This window comes from Glarea lozoyensis, assembly GCF_000409485.1.
Source record: "Glarea lozoyensis ATCC 20868 chromosome Unknown GLAREA20, whole genome shotgun sequence".
Lineage (NCBI taxonomy): Eukaryota > Fungi > Ascomycota > Leotiomycetes > Helotiales > Helotiaceae > Glarea > Glarea lozoyensis.
The window spans coordinates 151,828-167,181 of NW_007360995.1; the positions used below are offsets into that span (position 1 = coordinate 151,828).

The window sequence follows — 15,354 nt, forward strand, 5'->3', positions numbered from 1 at the left end:
AAGACCGACAAAGAATGGGCTTTTCACCCCGATTTACGACCAGATAGCCAGGAGACGACCCAGCTATAAGTGGCAAGACCACCGGCTGCTCTCTCGCTCGTCTGGACCTTAACTGCACTCTTCGGCTCTGTATTTTCAGGACTCGGCACACCACTCTGGTCAGGTGAATGCTTCTCCGGGGCAGGGATATTCAGACTCGAGTGAATCATAGAGACCAGCTCCCTCGACTCGCTTGCAAGAGAAGGAGGCATCTTATGCACAATCGCCAACGGCCTTCTTCGTTGCTGGCCATAATGCAGTTTACTCAATGCCGCACAGTCGGCTCCGTGGTCAAGGAACACCTTCATAATCGCACACCACTTCCTAGCATCTGTCATCCATTGCCGCCCTCTAAAGGTATTCTGATCCCAAAGCTCCTCATCAAACTCATATCTCGAAATATGTGACAGAAACCCAGTCAAGACCTCTTCCCAAGGCGAAGATCCTTCGTATGCGAAATTCGGATCCGCACCTGCTGTCAGAGTTCTTTCCACAATAGCCAGATCAGGCACTTGAGATTCGCCAAAACCTCTTGGCCGAGAATAAATAGTTACGTTGTGCATCAACATATGATGGTTGACATCGTGATCGACCATCACTCCAGTTTGATCTTTATGAGCTATGTAGTGGTTCAAGCCTAGTGCTTTGGCGAGGTCATAAAAGGGAATTCCACGACGGTAAGATCGCACTTCTGGTAGTTGGATTCCGTAGGTCCAGTGCCTCAACACTCGAGTTTCTTCTTCGAATTTTTCAAAATTGGGCATGTCTCGACTTCTGAGTGCGATCTCGATCCGATGACTAGCTTTTGTCGGCTGTGAGGAAGCAGGCTGTAGGATATCCTTACTAGGCGGCGCTGTACTGCGGTCTACTTTTTCCGAAGTATCCTGGTATTTGTATTCTCGAGACATTTCATTACTCGACCGACAATCGAAATAGTGGTCAGACTCGTTTTCGGACTCCGCCAGAAGCTCAGAAGTAAAGTGCGACTGTCTAATTCCGGAAGTCCTAGGCTTCCTGGACTGTATGCTTTCTCTATGATGATCAAGAACTGCATTCGTGCTTCTACCGTCACAAACTCTCCACTGATAAGTTGCCGCAGCATCCAGTTGATCCAATAACACAGGAAATCCAGTTCCAAGGTCGGCTTCTGCTTGTTGAGCGAATCGGAGAGCATTTCTGAGAATTGACATGTCCAGGGGTGTCTGGTGATTTCCTTTGAACGCTTTGAGCTGCAAAACGCAAGAGCGCAGTAAACACATATGAGGGCTAAAATCACTATCCTTGGTATGCCTGGTAATATTCTGCCACACCGTAGGCTTCTTGAAGAAATCAGAAACGGTACGATGAAGACACACGACTCGTGCGTCTGGCGCGGTATTGCTGTATTTCGAATCATATGATTCGAGAAGTCCAGAACATACACTTTTGAGCCGGGTATCCATAAGTTTACAGCGAGCGATAATCTCATCCTCGGACAGTGGTCGCATTGTGGCGTTCATAGCAAACGACTCGTCCTCTTCTTCTGCCCATGAAAGCTGAAGTAATGTGATTTGGTGATTGACTGATTCTTTCTGGGCAATCAAAACTATTTGGAATATTTGCGATGCCTGTTCTAGGTAGAATGGATCCATTTTTTCGAGCATGTGCTCATACAATGCCTCCAGATCTGCAGGGAGATGTCGCAGACGTTTCTGAAGATCAGAAATTCTGTTTCGATCACGAAGGCCCTGGAGAAGCGATTTGACAACCAATTTGACCCACAGGAAAACTCCATCAGCTTTGTTGACAATTTCGCCAACGAGACGTACCGCTTGGTCTGGGCTTTTAGATGTCAGGGCTGCCATATGCCGGTGATTTGCTAGGTTATCTTCAACATATTGGCTTATATCTCCGTGGGTCAGGTTCTGCAGTTTGAGGCCTGGGAATTTGTCAAAGGCCTCTTCAAAAACAACCAAAGGACGACTTGAAATGCACATTTTCATATTAGGTTCGTTCGAAAAACCTGTGAAATAATCTGCAATCTCATCGTGGTCGCCATCGTATTCGTCCAGACCATCAATGATGAAGCAAAGCTTAATGCTGTTTTGCCGGCAATGGTCGACGAGATTGCGAAAGGCACGTTTTAGTTGCGACAAACTCCAGACCTTCATCTCTGGCACTATTAATGAAGCTTTGGCGGATCCCGTACCAAATTTCAAAGCTGTTTTGACCTTCGCTGACCACGCCGCCCAAGCGGTAGGGAATACCTTGGGAATAAGCTCCCGATGGGTTTGTAGAGTCTCGAAGAGGAGGGTTCGTAGAAGTCCACGCTGGGATCGCTGTTCTTCACTACCGCTGTTCCAGAAAAAGAAACCTGTGATATCAAATGGCGAAAAGCCCGCCCATTGTGCAAGTTCAAGTCTTGTCTGACGATGGTTGTAAATGTATTTCATCAAGGTCGATTTACCGCTACCAGCTTTACCTGACACCCAATATAGTCCATTGTCGTGTCGTAACCACTCAACAAAATTACTCCATCCTCGATCTTTGATCGAGGCATCCTTGAACACCCATTCAAAGGTTTGATTGTGGGCAATTTCAAGGTCTTCGTGACGATCTCTGATAGTTGCGAAATCCAAATTCGCAAGGATGGAGTTCTCGACAATGATCAAAGTCATTTGCTCCTGGACTAACGTTTCTGTAGCAGAATTTCGTCCACGTATGAGAGCGTTCTCCTCTCCTTCATTGTCTTGATAGTCCAAGGTCTGTAGCGTGCCATGTTTTGCCAACCTCACTTCGCTCTTATCCCCTTGAAGTCGTGCCAGTAGTCCTGCTTGTCTTTGTAACTCGGTAGCAAATTCGTCTCGAACACTGAGAAAGGTATTTATTATTGATTGAGTGGATTCGGTCAATTGATGGGAGGTTTGGGCTTGACGGGTAGCAACGCTCTTTATGGTCTCCCTGACGAGTATTAGCACTAAAAAGGACGTGGGAGAAAGTACAAAAACCTAAAGTTCAAGAGCACTCTAAATTCAATCTCTGAGCGGATTTCAGACAATTGATTTGCCAAGGTGTCCATTTCCTCACGACCCCAAGTTGCTCGAAGCGCCGTTTTGAAGCTCTGCCAGTTCCTGTGAGTGGATCCTTCTCTTACCTTTACTCTGTTCAACCGAGTGAGCAGTTCTGCTGCAATCCCACGGCACTTCCGGCATAGGTCAATGACAGCAAGGTCGTCACCTGAAGGCTCGTCCGAGAATTCATTGGAACTTTTGCTAGACATCGAATTCTCCAGATTGGTAGTTAATGCCGACAAATCATCCGTCAAGGACCCAACAAATACATTGTCAGAAAGAGTCCCATTTACAGATTTGTATATCTGACGCGTCTGCGAGAGCACCTTGCACCCGAAATCAACGAACACAATCACGTTCGAGGCAAGGGAAAGAGCTGATATTGGATCCATGATGCCGTATACAACCAAATGCCATCTTTGAGATTGCACTTTGGGATGCTTGAGTTCAGTATGAGGTGTGATCAATTCACAATGCTTCTGTCTTTGCAGGACGTCGGAATGCCATCGTTCTCGGGACAAAAGGGGAGCTACTATGCGCAGAGTGAAGTCATGCTCTGAGGTAGTCAAACAAGAGATCCAAAATGAGCAATGAAAGGCTGACAGAGAAGTTGTAAGTATCAAGTAGCTAGTTTTGCTGGGAAGTTGATAGACAGGCAGCCTCGTCCTCGCTCTTCATCAAGAGTGGTGGTATGGGCAATGCACTTCAGCTGCTGATGCGGCTGCATGACCAGCGGGGATACGGAGGCCATTGGCTAAGAAGATGTTTGATCTTTGAAATGGAATTCAGAGAAGCAAAGAAAAATAAACGTAAAGAAGTGGGAGGAGCTGTAAACAACATGAACAAATGTGGGAGGTAATCATTGATGAACGAAGAGATATTGGAGGACGGTCAAATCAGTGAAACTGGCATGGCCATGGCTCGAGAGTCGAAAGCCATGCGGAGGTGCTCGTAAAGAGAAGAGAGAAACATTGGTGCCTGAGGTCACACTTCAGGTTAGCCTTAACCGCAACCTTGGTTTACCTGCAGCTTCCGGGTTGCCATCAGTCTTCGACAAAGAAACAACAACATTTTCGCATCAACATCTTCATCGCTCCAGTTATCTCTGGATCGCGCAAGAATGGAGACTAATAGGAATTTATTTCTAGTTCTCGAACAGCTATTGCTACGTCCCTGGTCTCAGTCCTCAATGGCCCCTCCAGCCTCAACCACGACCACGGCCACGGCCTCGACCATTCCCTCCATTGTGCCCAGAATACCTTGATCTCGCGTTAGGGAAGAAAGAGACATCGTATTTATAGCATGGGCTTCGTTTCAACCCCGGTACGATCTCAACTCGTGTCTCATACTGCAGACGAAGGAAAAGCGCCTGGCCTTGACTGATGGGCATGTATGAGTAGCCTTTTGCCATACTGTCTTCGATACACTGGCGGAGGAAGCTCGTGAGCTCCTGTGGGCTCGGCTGCGCCATTCCCATCTCTTCAAAGAAACCGTCAAAACTGTCAATGTCGTGGATCTTCTTGATGCTGTCTGCCAAATCTTTTGCGGATCCTCGTGGCGGCGCGCCATGTCGATCGAATGCTTCGTCGCGAAGTTGGATCAAAGGCTTGCGAGGACTACCGACTGCAGTTCTGCGGAACAGGTTCAAGAACATCAAAATACGATATGACGTCTTGCTTGCCTTGAACGTCTCCCTCATTCGATATTTAGAGACGGCAGAAGGCTCCAAGTAGCTCAGTTCAGAGTTTCCGGTGCCCTTCTTGTCCAGCACCCATACCACGTTACGAATGGTTGTCTCTTTGACAATGGCCGTCAAGACTTCCTGCGTCATCTCAACATCGCTGATCAATGCAGAGATAAGGAAATATCCTAAACTTGGACAATCGTTCTTGGAATTGGCGCCAGCCATGAAACCATTGATCGTTTGGTTGGCTTTTTGGGTGGTCTCTGGAGTTTCTGCTGCCAGACACAGCAGGAGATGGAAGAGGTGGAAGTACGACTCAATGGCCTTCTCAGACACATGGGTTAAGCTGCTCTGTGGTGTATGGTGATCCCGCTTTGCTGTTTTCTCATTGAGGTCGACCACTACACCGTTCATGAAGTGATATACGACTTCCTCCAATGAGCCCGTGAGGCGTGCATCCTTTGCCATGTATAGCAACTTTATCGTTGCGTCCTGCCTTACCTTTCTCCAATGTCCATAGGAAATAGGCAGTGGTAGCCACTCGTCAAATGGAATGCCTTGAACCGAGCGTCGGATTCTATGCATGACGAAAGCCTCTTCCGAGAGAAGATCGAACTCTGAAGCTATCGATTTCCTTGTCCCCCTTCTGGAATAGCTCACTCCTACTCCGAGTTTCGCAGAGATGAAGTCTTTTTTCAGACAGAAACACTGGAGTTCGCGAGTTCGAATCACATCATAGTCGGCCATGACTTGACGTAATCGTTGCCAGGCTCGTCCCAAAGATATCATATTTTCATGGTCCAATTGGCTAAGTAACATAATCAAAACCTCATCTGGTAAGTTCGCTTGGATCAACGGACAAGTCATCACTTTTCTCTTTTCTTCTGGCTGTGTTTCCGTACCGAGCAGCTCATTTTTTTCGTCTAACATATCCACATCTTCTTTTTTCTTCAGAATACTTTGGTGAGTTCGAGGGACCAACTCTCGAAGCCGGTCCTTTGATTGTTGATGTTCCTTTCCCTTCGCCTCTAGCTTGTCAAAACCCGCAGCCTCCAAATCCGGGCGCCGATCCAGATCCATAGACTCAGGCAATGGACTTCCAAAATCACACTTATCACAAGTATACTCATCCGCAACATACTTCCGCGACTCTCTCCACAACTTCAGCTTAACCGAATTCCCACCCCCCACCTGCTCCACACTCTCACTACTGAAGAAACTCAGCAGCTGAATCGCGATACTCTTCAACGTATACGCCGGCGTCCATCCCTCCTCCGTATTCAGTATCGACGCGCAGATATACTCGTTGAATATATTCGGGTGATGCACCCGCGAATTCATCTTTATTTGCGGTGGGGAGAGTGGATATTTTGGAGGGAAGGTCACCGTCATGTGCATGGCGCCGTAGGCTTCGGATGTGAGTATTAGACATGCGTGCGTGAGTGTGTCGGAGGGGATTTGCAGGGCGATGTTGGGGTAGGGACGCTGGTGGAGCTCGTTGATGTCGTGGAGAAGACGGTTGTGGAGGGAGGCTTTTGCGAGGCGGTGGGACATGATGGTTTGGGTACGGTGATGATACTCTGGATATGATAATAATGTGTGCTTAGTTGATGATGGATATCTCGTTAATGAATAGGTATGTGTTTTGGGATATAGATGGTAAGTAAAATATTTGTAAATTCCCAGCGCTTACTCAAAATGTCTCAAAAACAACAAAGTTTTCAGGATTCAGAGGAAGAACTATTTCAGATGTCTCTCCCCAAAAATAAAAGATGCAAAGGATGGTCAAACCTCTTATAATGACACTGTTCCAACTACCTAGCCGGCCTTCTTGGGGTTCAAAGGTGACTCGGTTCGGCATGAGTCACTCACCACGCTTATGGATATATAGTTGGTTTTCGGTGAATACAAACGGAATTATTATTGTTGATTTATTTTCTTCACAATTCATCATTTTAGGGTTCGATTTGTGTTGATGGGTTGTTTTGTTGTACTTGTAGTTATGGGCCGGCGAGAAGTCGAAATTTGGGTTTGGAATCAGATTTTGATTGAGATTTAGCAGCGATTTAAGAATCTTTCTTTCGACGATTATAAGAAATGGAGTACAGACATATAAGATATAGTAAGTTTCGCTAATCTCATTAAGATTCCCTTGATTCATATTTAATTATATTTCGCGCTGTATGCCTTGGAAACAAAATGACTGAAAAAAAGGAATATGAGAAGATTTGTGGTTGCAGGGGAGAGTTGACCTGTCTACAGAATATAAGCTAATGTCTTAACCTCGTTGCCTCCATCGTGTCATAAGTGTCACTCTGATCGTCCAGAGTAGTCTATCGGGTGTCAGGTTCGGAGAGCAGTTCGGGGCCGAGAATTTAAACGATTCCCGAGGATCCCGACGTCTTCAACCGCCATTATTTTGTGGCATACTAGCGCCTACTGTGCCTCTTAATCTTGGCTTAAATAACAGCGTCCGCCAAGTCAGGATTATATCGGCCAAGGCGACTCTCCAACACAAAAGCGAGTCTCCTGCCAAGCAACATCTCGCTTCAAATCCACCCCCCTATTCAGAATCGCTAAATCCCAATAATCTCACGACAGTACTCACAGCATGTCTCCCAAAGATCCCACCCATGTCCCAGTCCTCATAATCGGCGGCGGCATCGTCGGTCTCACCGCATCCCTATGTCTCTCCCACCACTCCATCAACTCCGTGCTCATCGAGCGTCACGCAGGGACATCGATCCATCCCCGCGCTCGCAGCGTAAACGCACGTGTCATGGAGATATTCCGAGAACTCGGTCTCTGCGAATCGATCCGCGAGGCCGGCGCTTCAATAGCCAAAAGTGGTGGTATTCTCTCTGGAACGTCACTTAAATCGGTTATGGAAGCGCGGCCGCGTCGAGTTGGGAAGGCAGGTATCTGGATCCCGGAGTTCGTGAAAGACTATGCGGAGTTCTCGCCTGAGAGCGGGACGTTTGTTACGCAGGATATGAGTGAGCCGGTGCTTTTGGATGCGGCGAGGGAAGGGGGGGTTGATGTGAGGTTTTACACGGAGTGTGTGGGTGTGGAGCAGGATGATGAGAAAGTCACTGCGAGATTGAGAGATAGGGATTCTGGGAATGAGTATGTGATCACGGCGGATTATCTCATCGCAGCAGATGGAGCCAGTTCTCCTATTCGGAATCAACTTCAAGTCCCTGTTACTGGCTGCGGAACAATGGGATATCTCCTCAATATCCTCTTCACAGCAGATCTCCGACCCCTAGTTCAAAACCGCGAATTTAGTCTTTGTGTAATCGATCGTCCAGAACTCGCAGGTCTATTCACATCAATCAACAATTCCGACCGCTGGGTCTTTCATCTCTCTTACGACCCCTCGAAAGGCGAAAGTCCTGCCGACTTTCCACCAGAACGTTGTAAAGAGTTGCTGCAACTTGCAATAGGCATTCCCGAGCAAGAAATAAATGTCATCTCCATCTTACCATGGGAACCATCCGTCCGCGTAGCCACGCAACTGAAACACAACCGCATTTGCCTCGCCGGGGACGCAGCACATCAGATGCCGCCGTATGGTGGGCAAGGCGCCACATCCGGGATCGCAGACGTGCATAATCTCTCTTGGAAACTGGCAATGGTTCTGCGAAAGGAGGCTGGGAAGGGATTATTAGAAACGTACGACGTCGAACGTCAACCAGTCGGTCAAGCGGCTGCGGAGGCCTCAGCGGCGATGGCTGATCATCGAGGTCTGATCGATTTTAAAATCAGTCTTGCGAAGATTGCGGCGATTTCGAGAATTGCGTCTCTGGTTGCGGGGTTTGGGTATTGCTATTCTAGTGCGAGTAAGGGGGTTGTGGCAGAGGATACTGGCCCGCTTGGAGGATTCACGTGGAGGTCTTGGGGTTTGGCTAGTTCGGGGCTGAATCTTGACGGGAGACCTGGGACGAGGGTGCCGCATGTTTGGATTGAGAGGGGTGGGAAGAAGATTTCTACTGTTGATCTGGTGGGGAGGGACTTTGTGGTGTTGACTGGAAGTCAAGGGGGCGCTTGGATTGCTGCTTGTGTTGCGGTGAAGAATATGCTGAGGGGAACACAGATAGAAGCTTATTGCTTGGGGCAAAGTGGAATGATGGTGGATAAAGATCGCAGATTTGAAGTTGCAGCGGGCGTATCTGCTGGCGGCGCGGTTCTCGTTAGACCAGATGGCATCGTTGCGTGGAGATTGAGACGAATGTCTCAAGATCCTGAGACAGCATTGTCTGAAGCGATGGTGCGCATATTATGTCTTTAAAATGCTTATGTTATATATTATATCAAATACGACGATCTGATTAAAGTTGTACTTTACGTTACGTATATATACCCCTCTGATAGCGTCAATTTTGCTCTTTAAAAGCTTGTCTATTGATCAGTTGAAGCACTTCCTTTTTCTATTTAGCCAAAGGTCGTCCTTCAATAGAGTCTGGTGAGTGCTTCCGGGAATCCTGTACACGCTGCTTCCGTAGGTACAATTAAGGACTCGTAGAAAGACAGCTCTTTTCGAGATTGTGTTTTCTTATCCTTGCACTAGAAGCTAGTGGTCAAGATCCATTATTTTACTTCAGAAATTGCAAATACACGAATGACAAATCATGAGTCCTGGACTGGAAAGGCATATGTTTTGCTTGGAGTCCCACCAAACACACATTATACATAATGTCATTTATTGTAGAGGTAATCTTCGTTTGCGTTATCATTCTTACAATCTATGTTGTGTTTTCCACATCAATCGTATTTGGTGAGTTGTAGGGGTTCCCCAAAGTTGTCCCCGAAACGAGAATCGCTTCACGTGGTTGGACCTTACAGATCCTATGTATCGCGTGGAATTGTAAGTTGAAAATTAGATTCCACTAGCAGTCAATCTACTTCAGTCCTACCTAAGTAGACGAAGGTTATTTGCAAAGAGACGAGCACGTACAAGAGTAAAGTAGACAATGAACACGTCATCTCAGTTCAATTAGGTTAATAAGATCCGGTGTTAGCTGATTAACTGCCTTTCTTCCATTTTACTATTCGCATTTAGCAAGCGTTCGATAAACAATTTTATAACTCTTTCGCCTAGATATTCCACTACATAATTTATTGTCCTCTTATTCTATCCCTCTGAGATGCATGCTACCATTCCTGCTACTTACGCGAGCTTCATATTCAATTAGACGTTCTTATTTTCTAGTATGTAGTACAACTTCTCACTCGATTTTCCATTCAATCTATTCTGAACATGTCGCTCGACGACGGTTCTCAGCTGGTAGTCTAACTGCAAGTAATCAAACAGTATACAGAAAGCCAAAGTCCTTTAGTAGGAACAAAATCAAACTTAACTTCTAATTGGTTGTTATAGTACAAGCTGTTTTGAGGTATTATAAAGGACAAGTGCAGTACAAAAGAATACTTTACAAAGAAGCCCTAAGAAAGCTTGTTTCTCTTCTTTCTATTTCTTCGTTTTACTAAACAATACTAAGCTTAAACGAACAGATTAAAGAAATGTAGACAAAACAATTAATAAAGAAAAATATAAAAGTAAAAATGTAAATTAGAAATAATTAAAAAACAATTTAGTTCGTTACACAGCCAATCATACTTCAATACATAGCGCAGTAAGAATGTCTTCTATAGGAGAAGAAAGCAAAAACATTGTTGAGAGAACATTGAGTTCTCACGCAGATCTAGTAGGTATCTATGAACCTGTTGTCCCATACTCTTATGACCCTATAGATCCATCCAATCGAGAAATGACTTGTCCCATTTGTCTCGAAGACTGTTCCGAAGAACTTCCCATGTGGCAGATGGGGCATTGCTCGCACGAAATTTGTAAAATCTGCTACTTGCGACTACTCGAGTCGCAAACTTTCGGGCCTCAGACTATGGATCCTGTCAAATGCCCATTTTGTCGGAAAAACTTAGATTCGCGAATACGGTGGTCACTTCCTGGCCCTTCAAAAATTTTGAGGGTTCAGAATTTTTTGTCTGATCATTACGATCATCCCCTAGGGTCGGCTGATGAGAACAGAAGTTTGATTGGATTAGATCAAGACGGAAATTTGATCTGTGTAGTACATACAGCTACGATTGAAGTTCGACAAGTCGGCGACTTCACAGAGTTGCTCTGGTCACGTAAAATGGCGATAAGGAAGACTTCATGTTCATCTTGCATCAACGCCCATCGCACCAACTGTACAACAACAGAAGCGGTTAGTCAGTATCTAAATATCTCTGAGTTCCTTGATTTAGCCGCTTCCCGATACGCCGCATGGAAGGCGATCCGACAGTCTGATCGTGTTATGTATTCCGCTATCCCAGAGAGCACCACTGGAGACAACCCGTTGTTCGTTGAGACTTTGCTGCAAGAGAGTATGTGGAGGCGCTTTGGAGATAATCATGATCATGAGTGTCTTCCTCAGTGGCTTTCGGAATGTCTCCCGTGTAGTTCTCCATCGGGATCTTCTTCCTTTCGAGTTACGATATGGAGTACTAAGATAAGAGAAAGAGTTTATCCTCATTCATTAATCCTACTGAAGTGGCTCCCTTCAGGTTCGGAAGCGAGTTGGAGACGATTGTTTAAGGCTTTTGTTGAGTTGCAAATGTTGCTAGCAATAACTTGCCCCGAAGTTCAACTAGCAGCAGAACTTGCGCCTTTCCTCGAATCTCAGGGTCTTCGACTATCACACACTAGCTTTACACTTAGCCCTCAGGATTTGTTTCCTCACGTTGTAGAGCAAGCTGCTAGAGATGGAGCAGCTGGTATAATGGGATCCTTTGAATTCATCAGAAGACGTCTACGTCTCCCCGGTAGTCGCTTGGACGAGCGTGACCGTCCGCTCATTTATCTCGCAGAACCTATATCTCCATGGTATAAAGAACTGCAAGACTTACATGGTTCGATATTCAGCTGCTAGTTCCAAAAGTCTTCAATCTCGCATGCTTCCATGCTAAGGTACGGAAGGGAGTAACACTTTTTACATAATCTGCCAGGAACAGAATAATGGCGGCTGTGAATTTAGAGGCATAAAAACATCAATAGAATTGTTAAGATAGTAAGTATATAGTACGATAAGTAAGAACATAGAGTAAGAAACTTAAATATTATATGTAAGAAAAAATAAAGAGAGTTATAATTAGAATAGAAAAAAAGTTAAAGAATAGAGATACTAATAATAATAATATAAGATAAAAGAAATATAGCTAATAATTTATATATATAAGAGTTTAGAGAAGAGTTATAGAAAGAGATTAAAGTATTAATAGTTTTAGTTATCTAGATATTAGATTACTAATAGATTATATTTAGAAAGAAATAATTATATTTAATATTAATAATTTTAATACTATAGAAGATACTTAAGATTATAAGAGAAATTAGAGATAGTAATAGAAACTTAAAATAGATTTTTAATATCTTATTAATATATATTTTAAGTTTTTAAAATATAGTTTAAGTAAGTAGTCCTATAGTATAATAAGTAATATGTATTAAGAATTAAATTATCTTATATTAAATTTGCTAAACTATATTTATTATTTCGCTAGTAAAATTACTTCTTACTTTACAATAGTAGTATAAAGAAGTATAAAGAAATTCTTTATCTTAAAAAAACAACCTCTAGTATAAAGAAATATTTATTAAAATAATTTAAAATTAAAATAAATAGTAAAACAGACAGCTAAACAGTATAATTTAGAGAAGAACAATTTAGTATAGAGTATTATAAAATAACTATTAGAGTTAGGGTTATACAAATCAGCTAATTATCGAGAGAAATTTAAATAGGCAAGGTAAACATCGCAAACATGGCAACCGGAAGTCAAGAGAACTATAGTAGTTTGGATCGCACTATAACTACGAACCAAGAACTAGGAATGTATGAGTTAGTAAACACTCCTTCAATCGAAAACCCGGATATGTTCAGTCAAAGTCGCATAGATGCAACTGAGAACTCCAAGGACTCAGAATGTCTTGTTTGCCTGGAGACTTATTCAGAGCAACGGCCAATGTTGAAGCTACAATTTTGTCCACACAAGATGTGTAAGATCTGCTTTATACGTATGACCAAGTACCAAGGTATTCAGATGGTCGACGGAGACAAATGGGCTGATTGCCCATTTTGTAGGGAAATGTTGGAGGCTGAACTAAGATGGACTATTCTTCCCACTTTCAAGCTAAACTTCTACCATGACTTTCTATCTGGTTCTTACTCTAATAGTCTAGGTTCGAATAAAGATGGGCTGATTGGCATCAATTCAGACAACCAAGGAGTTATAGTCAAGAACACGGTTGCGGTAGAAATGCGTCAGGACGGTGAATACACCGAAACCGTCTGGAAGCGTGAGATGTATTTGAGAATGACATCATGCCCAGACTGCACGAATAGTTGTGCCAACTCCATGAACTGCAGCACAGCAGAAGCCACCCGCCATTCGAAGATGGTCCGCGACTTCTTCGGATTTTTGGCCGGCAACATTCCTCGAGACTCAACTCGTCGTGTCACTCGTATGCGACAACTAGATATAGTCAATGATTGGACTCCTGGGAGTCGTCACACCGAAGCCGGCGAACCTATGCTAATTGAGACTTGGTATCAACACGGGTTTCAACGGAAGATGGGGCAAACCCACGATCCTGAAGGCCCTTCTTGCAGTGGTCAGCCGACCACTACATATTATGAATGGGTGAGATGGACTACTAAGGTACGAGAACGATACTATCGTGCTACCTTACTTCCCGTGAAGCTTTACATCGAACAGCGTCTCGAAGAGGATATAGAAGACGATAAACATCTGCTAAAGGTATTCATTGAAATCCAAAAGGTTATAGCGATGTGCTGTCCTGAGGTTCAACAGCTATCCGATCTTAAAACTTTCGTTGAATCCAAAGGACTTCGGACCTCGAACACTAGGCTCGTATTAGATCCTCAGAAGGTATTTCCCACAGTCGTAGAGGAACCAGACGAAGATCTGGGGTTCGGGCGGAATTGGGTAAGGAGGCCAAGGATGATAGTCCAAGCTTCGGCGGCATTTCTTATACGACAGCTGCAAAATTTAGGTGCAAGGACACCCGAGGAGCAAAATCCTGATACTATTAGCTTAGACATTGAGAGCTGCCCACACCAGCCACTAACAAAGTACGTCTCTCCATGGTACACTCAACTAGAGGATCTGCATCGTGCTAAATTCTTCTAGATTTTGACCCCATGACAAATAACTTCTTACTCAGCAATAATTACTTCTTTGCGCGAAGTAGGAAATCTTGATAGGAATATTAGGCCTAACATTAGACCCAGCATGGTCAGAAAAGAAATGAAAAATTGAACACGGTCGGTAAGTATGGTGCAGTAATGAGATGGGATTTGGAGGGAAATGGAGTATGCGTGCCTTTGTTAAAAACAGTTCAAAGAAGGAAGGTTCAAAGGAAAAGGGGGAAAAGGGCTATGCGGCAGCCGCGACCTCTTTGGAATGAGTTTGAACAGAAGATGAATTGTGATTGTAGTGATATCGGGTGAACATAGAGTTAAAATAGGTCAGAAATGTGATACAGCAGTATACCAGGTCAACGGAGAAGGTGCTAACAAGCAGAGGAAAATGCTATCAAACGGGTTTAAAGGAGAGAAACTGGATAAAAAAAAGTTTGTGAAAGTGTACAACAGATGTAGAGCTTTGAATAAGATATAATGTAAGATTTAAGTATAAGAAGATGGTCAAGTACAGAAGCTAAGGCCGGATGCTTTCCCTATTTTTTCAGAATGTAAAACAGCTTCCAGTGAGTAAACTCAGCAAACCCTGATAATGGCCCGCTCATCTGTAGGCACCCTTTGATCCTTTACCCCTCTGCTAAAGCGATCAAGTGTAGCAGATGTGCGAATATAACATCGCAAGAATTCTGACATGGCGAGCGCCATTGAATGCTATCTTGTCACATGCTAGTGTCGGGTCCTCTAGATGTAAATAACCAATCCTACCCGCCAAATAGAATGGCTTGCGCAAAAAATGACGCAGAAAGAAGGAAAGGGATGTATGAGCGAGGGTGGCATAGACTTCAGCTACAGCGGGGATCGTCATCCGTGCATCCGTTTCGGAGGAGTCCAATCTTTTAGGAGACATAGAGTATATATCCGCGATGTCTGGACAAACAAGAACGCGTCGCCATCTTGACAGCAATTCTGCAAAATCAGCTACTAGGGCATCAGACGTACGAATGTGTAACATCTCGTCTCTCGAGCGGTGCATTCTTCTATCCTGCTGGATGCTTTCTGTCTTGTGCAACGCTGCATATTCCTAGGCATTGTTGGCACGAGAATGAGAGCGCCTTCCGAGCGCACTCAGTTGCTCTATTATCGAGGCCTTCGTCCTACTCCATGTATCGTCTTGGGGGTCGACGCCCGGGGTTAATGTGAATCGGGCGACATCATGGTTGAGGCAAGCGAGGATTACACATGGTGGTACAGTGCTAGATGTGCAGCAATATTAGATTGAGGTGAGGCTTAACATTTGCCCAGTAGGCGTCGTAAAGGTAACTAGTTCGAGAGTATGGATTCGGATCGAGAGCGT

At 44.5% G+C, this 15,354-nt stretch overlaps 4 protein-coding genes across 4 annotated transcripts; 2 read left to right on the top strand and 2 right to left on the bottom strand.

Moving 5' to 3' along the window:
• Nucleotides 1-23: 23 nt before the first annotated feature.
• On the bottom strand, nt 24-3,298 carry GLAREA_13019 (P-loop containing nucleoside triphosphate hydrolase; the record flags this gene model as incomplete). The annotated part of the gene is made up of 2 exons (XM_008084498.1): nt 24-2,979; nt 3,027-3,298. 2 exons carry the CDS (start codon nt 3,296-3,298, stop codon nt 24-26), a joined length of 3,228 nt encoding a protein of 1,075 aa, XP_008082689.1.
• A 995-nt stretch (nt 3,299-4,293) lies between these two features.
• GLAREA_13020 (UBC-like protein) lies at nt 4,294-6,327 on the bottom strand (the record flags this gene model as incomplete). The annotated part of the gene is made up of 1 exon (XM_008084499.1): nt 4,294-6,327. One exon carries the CDS (start codon nt 6,325-6,327, stop codon nt 4,294-4,296), a length of 2,034 nt encoding a protein of 677 aa, XP_008082690.1.
• Nucleotides 6,328-7,384: 1,057 nt separating this feature from the next.
• On the top strand, nt 7,385-9,064 carry GLAREA_13021 (FAD/NAD(P)-binding protein; the record flags this gene model as incomplete). Its single annotated transcript, XM_008084500.1, has 1 exon — nt 7,385-9,064. One exon carries the CDS (start codon nt 7,385-7,387, stop codon nt 9,062-9,064), a length of 1,680 nt encoding a protein of 559 aa, XP_008082691.1.
• Nucleotides 9,065-12,600: 3,536 nt separating this feature from the next.
• Nucleotides 12,601-13,989, top strand: GLAREA_13022 (RING/U-box; the record flags this gene model as incomplete). Its single annotated transcript, XM_008084501.1, has 1 exon — nt 12,601-13,989. The coding sequence occupies one exon, from the start codon at nt 12,601-12,603 to the stop codon at nt 13,987-13,989; it is 1,389 nt and encodes a 462-aa protein (XP_008082692.1).
• Nucleotides 13,990-15,354: the final 1,365 nt, after the last annotated feature.